Source organism: Arachis ipaensis, chromosome B5, assembly GCF_059453495.1.
Source record: "Arachis ipaensis isolate K30076 ecotype BB chromosome B5, ASM5945349v1, whole genome shotgun sequence".
In the NCBI taxonomy this organism is placed as follows: domain Eukaryota; kingdom Viridiplantae; phylum Streptophyta; class Magnoliopsida; order Fabales; family Fabaceae; genus Arachis; species Arachis ipaensis.
In genome coordinates, this window is record NC_142440.1 from 30,117,574 (window position 1) to 30,132,438 (window position 14,865).

The 14,865-nt window shown below is 37.0% G+C and overlaps 2 protein-coding genes across 12 annotated transcripts; one reads left to right on the plus strand and one right to left on the minus strand.

Moving 5' to 3' along the window:
* The first annotated feature begins 3,446 nt into the window (after positions 1-3,446).
* Positions 3,447-4,406, plus strand: LOC148563737 (uncharacterized). Its single transcript, XM_088486922.1, has 2 exons — positions 3,447-3,614; positions 3,825-4,406. The coding sequence occupies exons 1-2, from the start codon at positions 3,447-3,449 to the stop codon at positions 4,404-4,406; spliced, it is 750 nt and encodes a 249-aa protein (XP_088343048.1).
* A 3,439-nt stretch (positions 4,407-7,845) lies between these two features.
* LOC107643484 (uncharacterized) lies at positions 7,846-13,957 on the minus strand. Of its 11 annotated transcripts, none has more exons than XM_016347146.3 (11): positions 13,639-13,956; positions 12,938-12,977; positions 12,718-12,733; positions 12,565-12,619; positions 12,029-12,259; positions 11,349-11,603; positions 9,930-10,186; positions 9,510-9,623; positions 9,231-9,332; positions 8,576-8,965; positions 7,846-8,096 (listed from the first exon to the last, which is right to left on the minus strand). In XM_016347146.3, exons 6-11 carry the CDS (start codon positions 11,599-11,601, stop codon positions 8,007-8,009), a joined length of 1,206 nt encoding a protein of 401 aa, XP_016202632.1. In that variant the 5' UTR covers positions 11,602-11,603; positions 12,029-12,259; positions 12,565-12,619; positions 12,718-12,733; positions 12,938-12,977; positions 13,639-13,956; the 3' UTR covers positions 7,846-8,006. The 11 variants fall into 11 exon arrangements, with proteins under 11 accessions (XP_016202632.1, XP_016202631.1, XP_016202630.1 ...); XM_016347145.3 differs by having other exon boundaries at positions 12,367-12,619; XM_016347144.3 differs by having other exon boundaries at positions 12,718-12,736.
* Between the last annotated feature and the right edge of the window lie 908 nt (positions 13,958-14,865).

Genomic DNA, 14,865 nt, shown 5'->3' on the forward strand with positions numbered 1-14,865 from the left:
CAAAAGCGGACTCCAACCTGGGAAGTTCCAAGAAACCATTGCAGTAGCCAAACCAAAGACCCTTGCTGAGTTTCGCGAGAAAGCCAAAGGCCAAATTGATATCGAGGAGCTTAGACAAGCTCAGAAGTCTGACAAAATATATTACCGAAATGAGGAAAAGACTCTAAGTGCTAAGAAAAATTTTAAACTAACCCGCCGATTTGATTCTTATACACAGTTTAACACCAAAAGAGAGGATATCATCAAAGAGATCCTCAATTCAAAGCTCATCAAGCCACCAAGAAAGGACGGAACCTATCAAGATACCAAAAATGTGGACAAGTCCAAATATTGTGCCTTCCACCAGAAGCACGGCCACACCACCGATGACTGCGTAGTTGCAAAGGACCTCTTGGAACGGTTAGCTCGGCAAGGACACCTTGACAAATATATTGCCGGACACATCCAAAAGCACACAACACCTACCTCAAAGAATGACTCATCCGAGCAACTAAACCGAGGAAAAGAAAAGGCATCCTCGAACTAATACGAAAAACCATGAGGTATAATTAATTGTATTTCAGGGGGATACGCCAGTGGAGGGCAATCAAATTCAGCCAGGAAAAGATCGTTCCAAGCTATCTGCTCGGTAGATGGACCACAGCGTGATATCAAAGCCACAAACCAACTTCCCCAAGTCACTTTTACACATGCAGACTTTGATTCGAGTATTCAGAACTTAGATGATCATGTAGTTATTACCCTTCAACTGGGAGATCTGTTGGTAAGAAAAGTACTCCTAGATCCCGGGAGCAGCGCCGACGTTCTGTTTTATTCCACATTCCAGAAGATGAAACTCAGCGACAACATACTCCAGTCAACAGGCAGAGACCTCGTCAGTTTCTCGGAAGAACGAGTTCCAATCTTGGGTTCAGTGTGGTTGCAAACCACACTGGGTGAGCACCCTCTTTCTAAAACATGTGATATTCAATATTTAGTAGTAGATTACTTTAGCCCATATAATCTCATACTTGGCCAACCTTTCTTAAACAAGTTCGGCGCAATTGTATCTACAGTTCACCTGTGTGTCAAGTTTCCTCCGCAGGATGATCAGGTTGTAACTATTCACGGAGACCATAAAGAAGCACGACAATGCTACAACATCAGCATGAAATTCCCAAATCGTTCAAGGCAACAAGTCAACAATGTCGACCTAGGCACAAAAAGCTCGGCATTAGCCGACTTAGATCCAAGAGCCGACTTTCTTGAACGACCTACACCATCAAATGACTTACAGAAAGTGTATTTCAACAATGATCCTAATAAATTTACTTATGTAGGCACATCAATCAGTGCAGCAGAGCTAAGGGACATCGCTACCTTTCTACAAGAGCAAGCCGACCTATTTACATGGACGCCTTCCGACATGCCCGGAATAGACCCACAAATCATCAGCCATAAACTAGCAATAAATCCGGCCGCCAGACCAGTACAGCAGAAGAAAAGAAAAATTGGCAATGAAAAGAAAAAGGCATCATTAGAAGAAACTCAAAAGCTAATAAATGCGGAATTCATCAAAGAAATCAGATTCACTACCTAGCTTGCGAACGTGGTAATGGTAAGGAAATAGAACGGTAAGTGGCGCATGTGCGTCGACTTTACCGACCTAAATAAAGCCTGCCTAAAGGATTCTTATCCTTTACCATCCATAGACACTTTGGTGGATAACGCCTCAGGTTATGCCACCTTAAGTTTTATGGATGCGTATTCAGGCTACAATCAAATCCTTATGCACCCGTCCGATCAAAATAAAATGGCATTTATCACTGATTTTGGTAACTACTATTATAAAGTTATGCCATTTGGATTAAAGAATGCAGGAGCAACTTACCAACGTCTTATGGACAAGGTCTTCGCCAAACAAATCGACAGAAACATTGAAGTGTATGTCGATGATATGGTCGCCAAAACAGAAACTGGCAAAAGCCACATCGATGATCTAGCAGAAATCTTCGGCGAAATTCGCTGTTCAAGGTGGTAAGTTTTTAGGTTTTTTACTAACAAGCAGGGGCATTGAGGCAAATTTCGACAAATGCCGAGCTGTTGTCAATATGGTAAGCCCAAAAATAGTAAAAGAAGTACAGCGCCTCACAGGAAGACTTGCTACACTATCAAGATTTGTACCATGCTTGGCTTCAAAGTCTTTTCCTTTTTTTTTTCAAACAATAAAAAAGAAAAACAATTTTCAATGGAACCACGACTGTGAGATAGCTTTTTCAAAACTAAAAACAACTCTTTCACAGCCGCTGATCTTGCAAAAACCCCTCCAAGGGGAAGATCTGTTTTTATATTTATCAGTTACTGATTGGACAATAAGTTCTGCTCTTGTTACAGAAAGAAACACAGTTCAGCATCCAATATACTTTGTCAGCAAAACTCTTCAGCACGCCGAGCTCAATTACCCGAAAATAGAAAAGCTCGCTTTAGCCCTAATATTCTCGGCGAGAAGGCTCCGACCTTATTTCCAGAGTCATGTAATCTATGTCTGAACAGATCACCCATTAAGACAGGTGCTACACAAACTAGAAATAGCAGGAAGGCTTATTAAGTGGGCAATTGAATTGTCGGAATTCGACATCAGATACCAATCAAGAGGACCGATTAAGTCCCAGTTCTTGGCCGATTTTATTGCAGAGCGTACGGTTCCTACAGAAGAAGACCATACAAAGCAATGAACTTTATATGTAGACGGCTCATCCAACAATGAGGGCTATGGAGCTGGAATCCGTCTGGAAGCAGACGATGGCTTTATCTTAGAACACTCCTTACACCTATCTTTCAAGGCCAGTAACAATCAATCTGAATATGAAGCCCTAGTCGCAGGACTCCGACTTTGTTTGGATCTCCAAATATTTGCCATTAAGGTATACTGTTACTCCCTATTGATTGTACAGCAGGTAAATGACCTTTTCCAGGTACGAGACCCTCTTCTTTCCAAATATCTACTGTTAGTCAAAGATTTGAGTTCAAAATTTTCACAATTTGAAATACAACACATACCACGAGAAGAAAACCATAGGGCCGACGTTTTATCCAAACTAGGCAGCACACAATCTGACTTATGTACACTACATCAATTCGCTATAACGTCTCCAAGTGTGAGCCTAACAGATGTGTTAAGTGTTATACAGGAATAGGATTGGAGAAACGACTTCATCAAATATTTACAAGCATGTCATATACCAGATTATATAGACAACAGAAAGAAGTTTCGCCGACAAGCGTCTTTTTTCACACTACTCAATGGAGTATTATACAGGCGAGGATGCACTCGCCCACTGTTAAAGTGCCTTAACAAAGCTGAAGCCGACATAGCATTGGCAGAGGCGCATGAGGGAATTTGTGGAACACATACAGGAGCTCGGAGCTTAACATCAAAAATCTTCCGTGCTGGTTTCTATTAGCCGATGTTGAAACATGATAGCCAAAACAAGGTAAAGACCTGCGACAATTGTCAAAAACATGCACCAATCATACACATTCCTGCCGAACATATTCATCATTCCAATGTTACCTGGCCTTTCAACCAATGGGGGCTGGATATCCTCGGTCCGTTCTCAACGGCACCAGGCCAGGTAAAATTTCTCATCGTTGCAATTGTTTATTTCTCAAAATGGGTTGAAGCCCAACCTTTGGCTAGAATTACATCCCAACAAATGATCTCTTTCGTTTGGAAATATCTTATTTTCTGATTTGGCATCCCACACCATATTATCACTGACAATGGTCGCCAGTTCGTCGATCAGAAGTTTCAAAATTTTTTGCAGAACCTTAAAATCAAACAGCATTTTGCTTCGGTCGAGCATCCTCAGACAAACGGATTAGCCGAAGCAGCAAATAAAGTCATCTTGCATGCACTCAAGAAAAAGTTAGACGACGCAAATGGACTCTGGGCCGAATTAGTACCTGAAGTCCTTTGGGGATATAACACAACTCCTCAATTAGCAACAAAAGAGACACCATTCCGACTTGTATATGGCTCTGAGGCAATGATACCACTAGAAATTTCACAAAGCTCTATCAGAACTAAGATCGGTAATCACAATGAAGATCGGAGAGCCGAGTTAGATATCATCGAGGAAATAAGGGATATAGCAACACTCCGACAACGTGCAGCGCAACAGGCAATAGCTCGGCGACACAACAAAACAGTAAGAAGCCGATCATTTCACAAGGGTGACTTAGTACTTCGAAAGACAGAGAATGCTCGGAAACCAACCTCCCATGGAAAGCTCGCAGCAAACTGGGACGGCCCATACCGAGTAACACAAGTCCTCAGTAACGGAGCATATAAGCTAGAATCACTAAATGGTACAATCCTACCTAACACTTGGAATGTTTCCTCCCTTAAGAAATTTTATAGTTAAAAGTCAGGGCCAGGCTTGTACTCTTTTTCCTACTACCAAAATTTTTTCCCAAAAGAGTTTTGCTTGGAGAGGTTTTAACGAGGCTAGCCTACCTGCACCTTTGTATTCAAAGGTCTAAACATTTTACTGTACATGATAAATAAGTTCTCCTTATCCTTTTTTAACAAACTATACTATCAGCCATCTTCATTATTAAACGATGCCATCTTATGTATTGATTCATAAAGATCGAACGACGAAAATACTCGTCTAATCACAATCCGCCTATACTCGGCAATTATATTATACAAACGGATATATTCCGATCAATTGAGCAAGGCTCTTTCCCAAAAAGCAAATCCAAAAAATGCCACATAATCAAAGGCAAACAATCCTGACATACAAACAACATAATCAAAGTTCAAAAGCATCACATGCTACTATCTATTACATCCACAGTATTAAAAAAAAAAGCATATAAAGTTTCATAAAACCACACAATCATAAACAGAATACATTAAACATTATCAGCCTCATCTTCGGCATCACCATCATCCTCAACCATCTTGCCATCACTAACAATCTTTCCAGGATCCATCTCGGATAAATCCACTTCTGGTGCCAAAAACTTTGCTTGTAAGAGAGCCCTTTCAAATCCTTCAACAAATGAGTCCAGAATCTCATCACTTTTCTTTTTCTCTATTTCTTTTAGCTGAGCAGTTACTTCAATCAGCCGAGTTTGCATGCTCGCCAAGTCAGCTTTCTTCTTTTTCAAATCCTCAACATCGTTAGCGTAATTATCTTTGGTCTCTTTCAACTGCCTCTTAACATCAGCCAATTGAATCTCAAGCTCGGCAACCATACCTTGACTTTTACTTAACTCTTCTTTCATAAGCAAGTTTTTCTCCCTTTCGATCGTCACCTCCTTATGTTTCAACTCCTGCCTACGCCTCAAACTAGCTAATCTTAGGCCAACAACCTACAACACACCATCCCAAAAGATTAAAGGTCATTGCCACAATAAAATTAAAATATACACAAGGTCAGACAATTACCTGCATATACTGTCCAATGGCCGTTTCCCCAACCTCATTAGCCAGAGACACATCGGATGAAGATTGGCAATATTCATCTGCCACAACCATATAAGGATAATCCCTCCCCCCACACTGATAAATCCTCAGTCTAATCAGACATCTCATGAAGCCTTCCATGATTATTCATGAAAGCCCGAATTTCTTCCAAAGGGACGCCGTGCTCTTTCCCTCCAGAATCTTCTGATAACTCCACCACCTCCGATTTCCTCTTCTTCATAACCACTTTTGTCCGAACACGAGGCGGCTGCGTAACCTCTCCAGCCACAACCACTTTTTCTCGGTTAGATGATGACACTTCTTTCTCAAGGTTTTTATTTTTAAATCGGCACCTCAGGGATGCAGCTGAAACTCCAGAATATTTACCACCTGCAAAAATACACCATAGGTTAGACATCAATAGAAAGAATAATATATACATCACATAAAACCCCAAACTCACCCAAGTACTCCAAAACAGCATCTTTATTTTCTTCCCACTTTAGTAACTCATACATAGATATCAGCTCCTTACGGTCAATGTTTTCAACCAAGAACTCAATCAAACAAACATTTCTCGGAGATATAACCTCGGGGCCAAGTATGTTTTGAGGTTCCGAACACCACCACAATGGAAACCTCTCGGCCAAATCCTCATCAATATAAAAAGGGAAATCCTTTTCAGGACTCCTAACCTTAAGGAACATCTCCTTAAAATCCTTAAAAGTGGATTTATATAGCTTAAAAATACCAAACCCAGGGGTGCTATTCAAATTTATCCAGCCTCCCTTTCACACTCCCTTTGCTTGGAACAAAGAAAAGAACAGATCCACTGATGGCTTCTCTTCAAGAAACTCCATCAGAATCTCAAAGGAACAGAAAAACGCCCATCCATTCGGATAAAGCTGGGAAGCAGCACAGTTTAACTGTTTTAAAACCTGGCATTCAAACTCTGTAAATGGCAGCTTAACCCTTAACTCTTCTAAAACACAGCTATGCATATAAAAAAATTCGAACCCCTGCCCTCGATGATAAATCCTATCATCAACACTACATGGCAACAACTCAACCTGAGCTTTGCAACCAGCCCTTACAACTTTCGCTGCACTCACTTCCTTCACAGCAGCTTCATCACAGAATAATGAAACTCTCGATCTCACATCCTCACTCACCCAGTCGTAGGACCAGTCTATCTTATTCTTCTTCTCCTTCTCAAACCCCATCAGAACAGAAGAACAGAAGCACGAAAGGAAGAAGATGCAGAAGAAAATAAAAATGAGAGAAATGGCATGGATACCTCTTTTACTCATTCTGATTTTCCAAGCAGCAGAAACCAAGGGTCAGTCATAAACAAACTTGGTACCCACACCATCACCTTAACCATACCCCAAAGTAGCTGTTACTCTATCAAATCAAACGGTCAAGTTGCTTTGGAAACATAACAAGCTTTAAATGCTCCAATAAAACTTTCTCTTTCCCCACCAAAAATGGACACGACCTCCCACATCCAATAATAAAATTTTATTTTTAATGAAGTACGTTGAAATGGGGGCTCACCGAGGTTACCTATTTAAATCGAGTTATAACTCATCAAGAAGCTCAACCTGCTTCATTAAAAAACTCTCCTCAGGCTAAGCCTGGGGGCTGTGATATGGTCATCATCAATATGAGCTATAACTCGGTATTATGACCATCATCAATATGAGCTATAACTCAGCATCACCCGTTATAGCTCGACTTTTATGAGCTATAACTCGGTTCTGTTCATTTTCATATCATAACCGATACCCAAACGGTATAACGACCAGATACGTTACCAATCCCCTCCAAGCCGACGTAAATGCTCGAATCGTAACTGACGAAAAGCTCACCATACAAAAGCAAGGTAAAGTATCTTATTCAGTAAGTTCCGAATATACAATATACTGACTTAAGCTTTGGAGTGCCTTTGCAGCACTACAAGGTTTTTGTTTATTTGTGGCAATTTTTTTCTTATTTGTGGAGGTTTATAACCCCCACCAAATAGTTTGTGGGGGTTTCTAAAACCCCCAAAATTTGAGGTGCCACGAGGTCTTTTGTGGGGGTTTTTAAAAACCTCCACAATCTATTCAGTGGGGGGTTTTGTATGTGATTAGTGAAGGTTTTATATTGAACCCTTGTGGCAGTTTTAAATCACTTTTGTGGCAGTTTAAAACTCCCACAAATTGACTTTTCAATTTGACACAAATTAACTATTTTGTGAGATTTTTAAACCTCCACATATCCTGTATTTAATTATTTATTTTTAATTTCAAATCATTCATTAATCTCATTTCATTTATATGCTCTCAAATTAGAAATTTATTTTATAATATCAAAATTTAGAAACTAAATCTTTTATAACACAATTCCTCAATATAAGACATAACTCTAAATAAAAAATTCTCAAAGTCAATAATTCCAAACATAATTGCATATGGTATTGTTTTACATATCTATTATTATTTTTCTTTAAAAAGTAAAATAAAACAACTTCAATATTTCAATGTCATCTAATTACATAAAAGTTTCAAATATTTGTCCTCGGATATCCATTACTATCACCAGCTGATCTCCTAGCATCAAAGGGAGTAGTAGGCTCGCTTTCAGCATCATTAGCCTATATGTAAACATAAGATGTTATTAATAATTTCAATAAAGTTAAGAATCAAGATAATCCGATATAAGCTTTATAATTCAATTTTAAAGAGCATCTAAACCTAGTGTATTTATCAAAACACAGCAGAGCAATTTCCCATGTTTAATGGACAACAACCACTAACAGAATGCAAGAACATTGTGATGTCCATGTTCTTAACTATTCTCAACCTAATTTTTGGCATCTAGAGTCGTGGGTTACCATTGATAATGAACAAGTTGGTAAAATAATGTAACAACTTTAACATAATACTAGCTTTTCTATAACTATTAAACACACCAATTGTTATCATTTGAGCCTTTTACTTTTAGTGTATCACGTTTATTTAATAATTAGAATTGATGATATGAACATGTTCAATTTCAATAATTAGACTCCATTATTAATTATTATTCCATCTAAACTTATATTTCTAACAAATGAATTTATTATAAAGTTACCTCGCGGGCAGAAAAGAAGCCAACAAGCGCTTCGGGGATTCCTCCTTCCTTCATCATTAGATATGCTTTCATCATATCAAATGATTGCTGCAATTTAGACTCTAGACTAATGACCTTTTGCTGTGAATTATGCAAGTCAGACTCCAAATTATTGATCTTTTCCTGTAAAATTGCAGCAGTAGTAGGCGAAGAAGATCCAGCTGAATTAGTGGAGATGGTCATCCCATTAAGCGGACTTCTCACATTCCTAAAGGTATTTGTAGGCGCTGCTCCCATGCCCATGCAACGAACTCTCCCAGAGTGTTCAGGCCCCAAAACTTTACCAACAGCATTATTAGGGGACACCTCAAATTGTGTATTTGACGGTGTCATATTCAGCTCAATTTGTTCCTATTTAAAAGAGTAAATAGAAACTATTCAATTTAAAAGTAGCAACACATGTAACCAATGGCATTGTAGATTATGATTATTCTAATGTTCCTAGACCATTATCACAACCAAAAATTTAAAGTGAAAAGTGCATACAAGTGAAGTGAACCACTTTCCTATAATCATTACATATCTCAATCCACCAGCAACCACACTTAAATCCCATTTTCACATGATCACATACAAATAAATAAGATAAGATAGCAAAGGTTTACAAAATACTTACCACTATAGTTAATGCCTCGCTATTTACAAAAGACCCATCCTTTCTCTTATGTGTTTCAATGTACATCATTCCTCTACTAGGCTTTTTTCCCGTTTCCAAGTACTAAAAAAGAAGGAATAAAGAGTTAAAACAATTAACATATCTAATGCAAGTAAAATCACACATGTACCAAGTATGTGTATATATATACTATCTCATGTCGCCTCCAAGTACTAAAAAAGAAGGAATAAAGAGTTAAAACAATTAACATATCTAATGCAAGTAAAATCACACATGTACCAAGTATGTGTATATATATACTATCTCATGTCGCCTCCGAGAGTTGGATTTAGATCCACAAGTGTGAGGAATGGTTTGCTTGCTTCGATTTTCCTTATTTTTCATGCAAAGCTCCTAAAAATAAATATAATAACTTCAATTAAGATTTTTTTAATTAAAGTACAACAATAACTAAATGAATTGTTTAGTGTCTTACAACTGTAGACGGTTTTAGTCGATAATTAAAGTACAACAATAACTAAATCATAGAACTCATTCCACAATCTTTGTCTATATGTTGCCCACTTCTTTGCAATACTTTGAATGCAATACCTGTAGGCAATCTTTTCTGTGCTTGTAAAATGGAAGTGGGGCTTCAAACAAACAAATAAATAAATAAATACTTGAACTAATAGAAGTTTCAAATAAAATGAATTTTACCTTTATCATTGTATCAAAGCACTCATCCTTAAAAGACTTAGGCATGCCACCATTTTCTTGTCCTGACCACTTTTCAAAGCTAATTGGAAAGATACGAGCATTAGTTGCTAATATACCACAATAGCCAGCAAGTAAACTTTGTGCTTCACCATATGCCGCACCCTCTTCGTCAACCTCTATAATTACACGGTCTCCCCTAGGTAAGTTGCAAACATCCTTGACTTTGATCTTAGCCTTCTTCTTCATATTTGTAGAGTCTTAAGGAAAATAAAAAACTTAATTATTGAAAACATTCATAAATAATGCATGTATATTAACGTAAAAGAGGAGACTCCTTCCTCTTCCCAGCTACATATGATTGTGGAACAAACAATAATAAAAAAAAATTCAATCATTAAGTGTTATATGGTTAAAGTCACACACCTAATGTGTATATATAATTTTTTTTTTTTGTAGGGTGGGTAACTTTTTTTATGACTAGTAGTGGTACTAATAATAACTAATTAAGCTAATAAGCACTGACGTAAATTAATAAGCTAATAAATTAAGCTAATAAGCTCTCTAAGTCAAAAGAAATGGTTATTAACTTATTATGAAAGTTTGCTCATGGTTGACTCCAAAGGCATCCAAGGGCTACTACTATTATATACCACTTATATAGAACATCATCGTTTTTTTAATTTTGACAGATTTTTCTTGTAATTTTTCTTGAAAACCATAAAAAAGACTACTCTAATATTAGATGAAAATGTTACAATAATTTAAAATTGAAGGCAATAATTGACACATAATATTGATCTAGTTTTTCTGGATTTCTGTTACAATTATTTCAAGTACTATCTTTTTAACCAATGATTAATCTTTCTCGTGTAGTAGTGTCATTATTGAAACGAGATCAAATACTCTGAGGTCAAGTACAACTAATTTAACCAACAAAACTAGTAATTTACTCAAAACAGATAGGTGAGTCATATAATGAAACTAAGTACTACTAGTTTTCATGAGCAACTGTTGTTGCATAGGCATTAAAAGCAAAATTGGTGAAGTTGCTCAATTAGTATGTGAGACAAAAATAAAATAACATGTTTATTTTGTTAAAAGGAAAAAAAATGGTACAGTATAGCTAGCTTAGATTAGATGATCCCTGTACATTGAAATTGCTATCTTAAGTGTGGTTAAATGATTATATATTTCTGGTGATTTGATTTTATTCCTTTCAGTTTTTGTGAGGACAGTATAGAAAAGAAAAACTATTCTTGGTGGTCTAATTGGGTTCTTTTAAGCTAACAGTTATATTTGAGAATAACAACCTTTTAAGCTAATAAATGATTATGGATCAGGACATGTTCAACCTAATAGCATAAATGATTTAAACTATGCTTTAATCACATTAATTAGTTATGCAATATAAATTAATACCAATTATCTCCACATTCCAAGCAGATGAAGACTTTGAGTTAGAACAACGTGTGACTCCATCAGATGAAATGGAATTTGCAGCGGTTTGAGAAGGAGCTTGAGAAGGATCTTGAGAAGGAGCCTCACTAGCCTCTACACTAGTGATATCTTCAAATGCTGCTGGTGCTGGAGCTTGAAGGGAATGAGAAGCATTGTTGTTTTCCCTTTCATCTACAAACTTTAATGGATTTTTTATGCGTTTGCCCCTTGGCATGACTGCACATCAACAAATACAAAACTGTTAAGCATTAGTTTATTCTCTTCTATCCTCCTTACCACCCTGTGGAATATTAATGAATTCAGTGGCCAGAAATCTTTTCATGCGGTCAGCTATGAAGCTGTAAGATTTCACTTTAATTAAGTGGTTTATAATGTGTTACATCAGAATATATGGCTTAGTGCTAATGTTTTGCCAGAAAGAATATAATGAGAATAATAGCATTATCTGAGGAAATTAAATATATACACATATATGAAATAAAATCGTTGCAGATTAAACTAAGGAAATTATTAATAAGTTTTATAGAGATAAATATACTAAACTACATGATCACACTAGTTTTCAAAAGTAATTATAACTACAAATTGATAAGAATTAAGTGAACTAGAGGATTCTCAAGAAGGGATTGAAACAGTTAAACCTGAATTTATTAATAATGCCTTTCGAGTCAGTGGTCAGGAATAAAACATGTGTGCTAGGTTCTGGAGGAGGACCTCAGTCTTCAAAATCTAATATGGTTTAGCAGCTGCTGGCTGAATTAGAGGCCCAGAAGAGGGAGATAGGGAATGCTAGGAAGGAATGCAATGAAACGAGAGCTAAGCTTGTTGAGGTTGAGTCCCAACTAGATGAAGAGCTGAAAATAATCTTGTTCCTGAAAAGTATTACAGGTTTAGAACAATTACCAGCAATAGAATAACTAAATTTAAAGCAAGTAAATAAGAAGGAAGCTAAACAATGAAAATGGAAGCAAAGAAATACTTTAGAGTTTTCCTGTACAGAACATGATTCAGGGAACTTTCAAGGGATCTAAGCAAATCTAAAGCTCTAGTCATCCTCCTCACATCACTGATCTGAATAAAAGATGTTGGCATGTGTGTGTACAAAGTCTGCATATAGAACTCGAATTTTCCTTTCAATTCCCTGAATTTCTTCTAGCTAAAAATATCTTCTAGCTACCTTACTATAATTGGTGTAGTAGCTTCTCCAGTTTCATTGGCTTGTGCCTCATATCCTGTATTTTATTGCAGAAAGAATCAAATCAAATTTAAGTTCATCTGCCAAATAATTGAACAAACTGCATGAAAACATAAGTTCAGAGATATAGCTTACCTCTTTAGCCAATTCTCTTCTTTAGAAACCATGTAAAATGCACAAAAAGATTATACTAATTAGAATGAACCAAAAGAACCACCTCAAAACTCTTAATAAGTCTAAAAGTATACATATTTCCCGTCAAAATTTTAATTATAAATTCAGTCAATCCAAAAGTTAAACCATAGATTAAAAAACAAATCACATATCAGAACTTCATAATTAGAATCAGTCTGACCTTCAAACAGACCACCTAGGAATCCAACCTTCAGGATAAACTGCGTGCGTATGCGAATTCACTTAGAAAATATATAGCAAGTAGATGCCAAAGTCTAGAATTAAAGCATAATAATCACTAATAATATATAAGTCTAAAATTAAAACACAATGGCCATTAATTTGCGATACAATAGTACTAATAGACAGTCAAGAACAATAAAGAACAAAATTGGTAACAAAAACAACAATAAAGTACAATCAAACTAAAACCATAATCAAGTCAAGACATAAACTACATAAATAGTTAAACATGACTGAGTACTAGCAAGCAGTAAGCAGCACAAATTCTTTGAACACAATAAGCAATGAAGCATAGTAAATCAATGAGAGAGAAACCAATATCTCTGAAAAATATCTTCCTAAGCATATATTATTTATATAATCGATAATTAAAATATTTTAAGAGATTATAATAATTTTCACAATTATGTTCAATGTTTCTTTTATGTTAAAATCTAACAATAAAAAATACAGAACAAAAGATCATAACAAGAGGAGATACTAGTGAGACAGCAGCAATAGAACTGAGGAGGTGAGACAGAGAAGAAATTTATTGTTAACAAAGAAGAAATATTCGCAAATTAATAGGGAAGAAGTAGAAAAGGAAGTACCAGCAGCAGTTCAAAGGAGAAATTAGAGTGAGAGAAAACGACGTTGTACCGTGGCAACTATGGTGGCATCAACGGTAGAAACTGTGGCGGCAATGGCGGCGGAAACTGCAGTGGCAACAACGATAGTATAGAGAGAACAGATCTAAAAACGCCTTGATAGAAGAGGTGGCTCGATCCAGAAGCTTTCTACCACAACGGACACGGCAGTGGTAACAACGCCGGCGACAGAAACGGCAGCGGAAGCGGCGGCGGAAGCGACCGAAACGGCGGCACAGAACTTAGGGTTTCATCGTGGTTCTCTTCTCAGCTCAGTCTCATTTCTACGAAAGAGGAAATTAAGTTTTGTCGTTTTGAGGGAGAATTTTAAATTTTAATAATGAATTAATTATTAATGGAGGTTTTTTAAATTGCCATAAATAGAATATATTGTGGAGGTTTTGAGAAACTTCCACTAAAATACTCCCACAATTAAATATTAATCTTGTAGTGCAGGTACAATCCCCACTTTTTTCCGACGATCATATTCTAGCATCATATTAAAAGGTAAAGCTCGGACTCAAGAGTTGAACGATCAACCTCCGAGGATATAGTTCAGAGGCCAACCTATTCTATAGACAAGAACAGAACTATATTTGCGACGACATTTTTTTTTTGAGAAATTCTGAACCAACGTTTGGCCCTCCTCATCGGCCATCGACAAGTCCTCCTCAAAGAGATCCTGAAAAAATTTATTGTTAAATGTTAGTCATTGAACTAAAGACTTATAATTTAATTAAAATAATCGATTATTAAGTATTAGTCAAACTAAAGACTTACGTGAGTATCAGAGCGCTTGTTGACCGACTTTGACCGATCGGCTTTTGTGTTGGGGTCTTCATAAACAACTCGCTCCTACGGAGCTCAGCTCAGCCTCCTATCAAAAGGAATACTTGATGAATGTGATATTATGTAAGTTATATTGTGTGCTATTGTTAAAATGTTAAAACACATACCATCTTTTTAGTCGTAGCCTCGCAGGTGGTGGATCTCTAGTATGTTCTGATCCTCCAATGGTAGATGCCCGACTATGGCTATGGCTGGCTACTAGTCCTAGGTGTCGGGATCATAGTAAGTTGTGGCAACCCATCCTCTGCAGCTTGGGACTTGGGTGAAAGGGGGAGTAGGAATGACAAGAGGAGGAGTAGTGATAATAGCGGTGATGCACAAAGATGTGTCGCCTAAGTCAAGCGGTACACTCGCATTCTTCTTTGGCCATCCCTTACTACGACCATCATTA

Coding starts and splice junctions, on each gene's coding strand:
- LOC148563737 (XM_088486922.1), top strand. CDS start 3,447: ATGTTGAAACATGATAGCCAAAACAAGGTAAAGACCTGCGACAATTGT. Junction 3,615..3,824: donor TCTCAACGGCACCAGGCCAG/GTAAAATTTCTC, acceptor AAAATCAAACAG/CATTTTGCTTCGGTCGAGCA.
- LOC107643484 (XM_021123475.2), bottom strand. CDS start 11,601: ATGCCAAGGGGCAAACGCATAAAAAATCCATTAAAGTTTGTAGATGAA. Junction 10,187..11,348: donor TTGGAATGTGGAGATAATTG/GTATTAATTTAT, acceptor ATTTTCCTTAAG/ACTCTACAAATATGAAGAAG. Junction 9,333..9,509: donor TATATATATACACATACTTG/GTACATGTGTGA, acceptor CTTCTTTTTTAG/TACTTGGAAACGGGAAAAAA.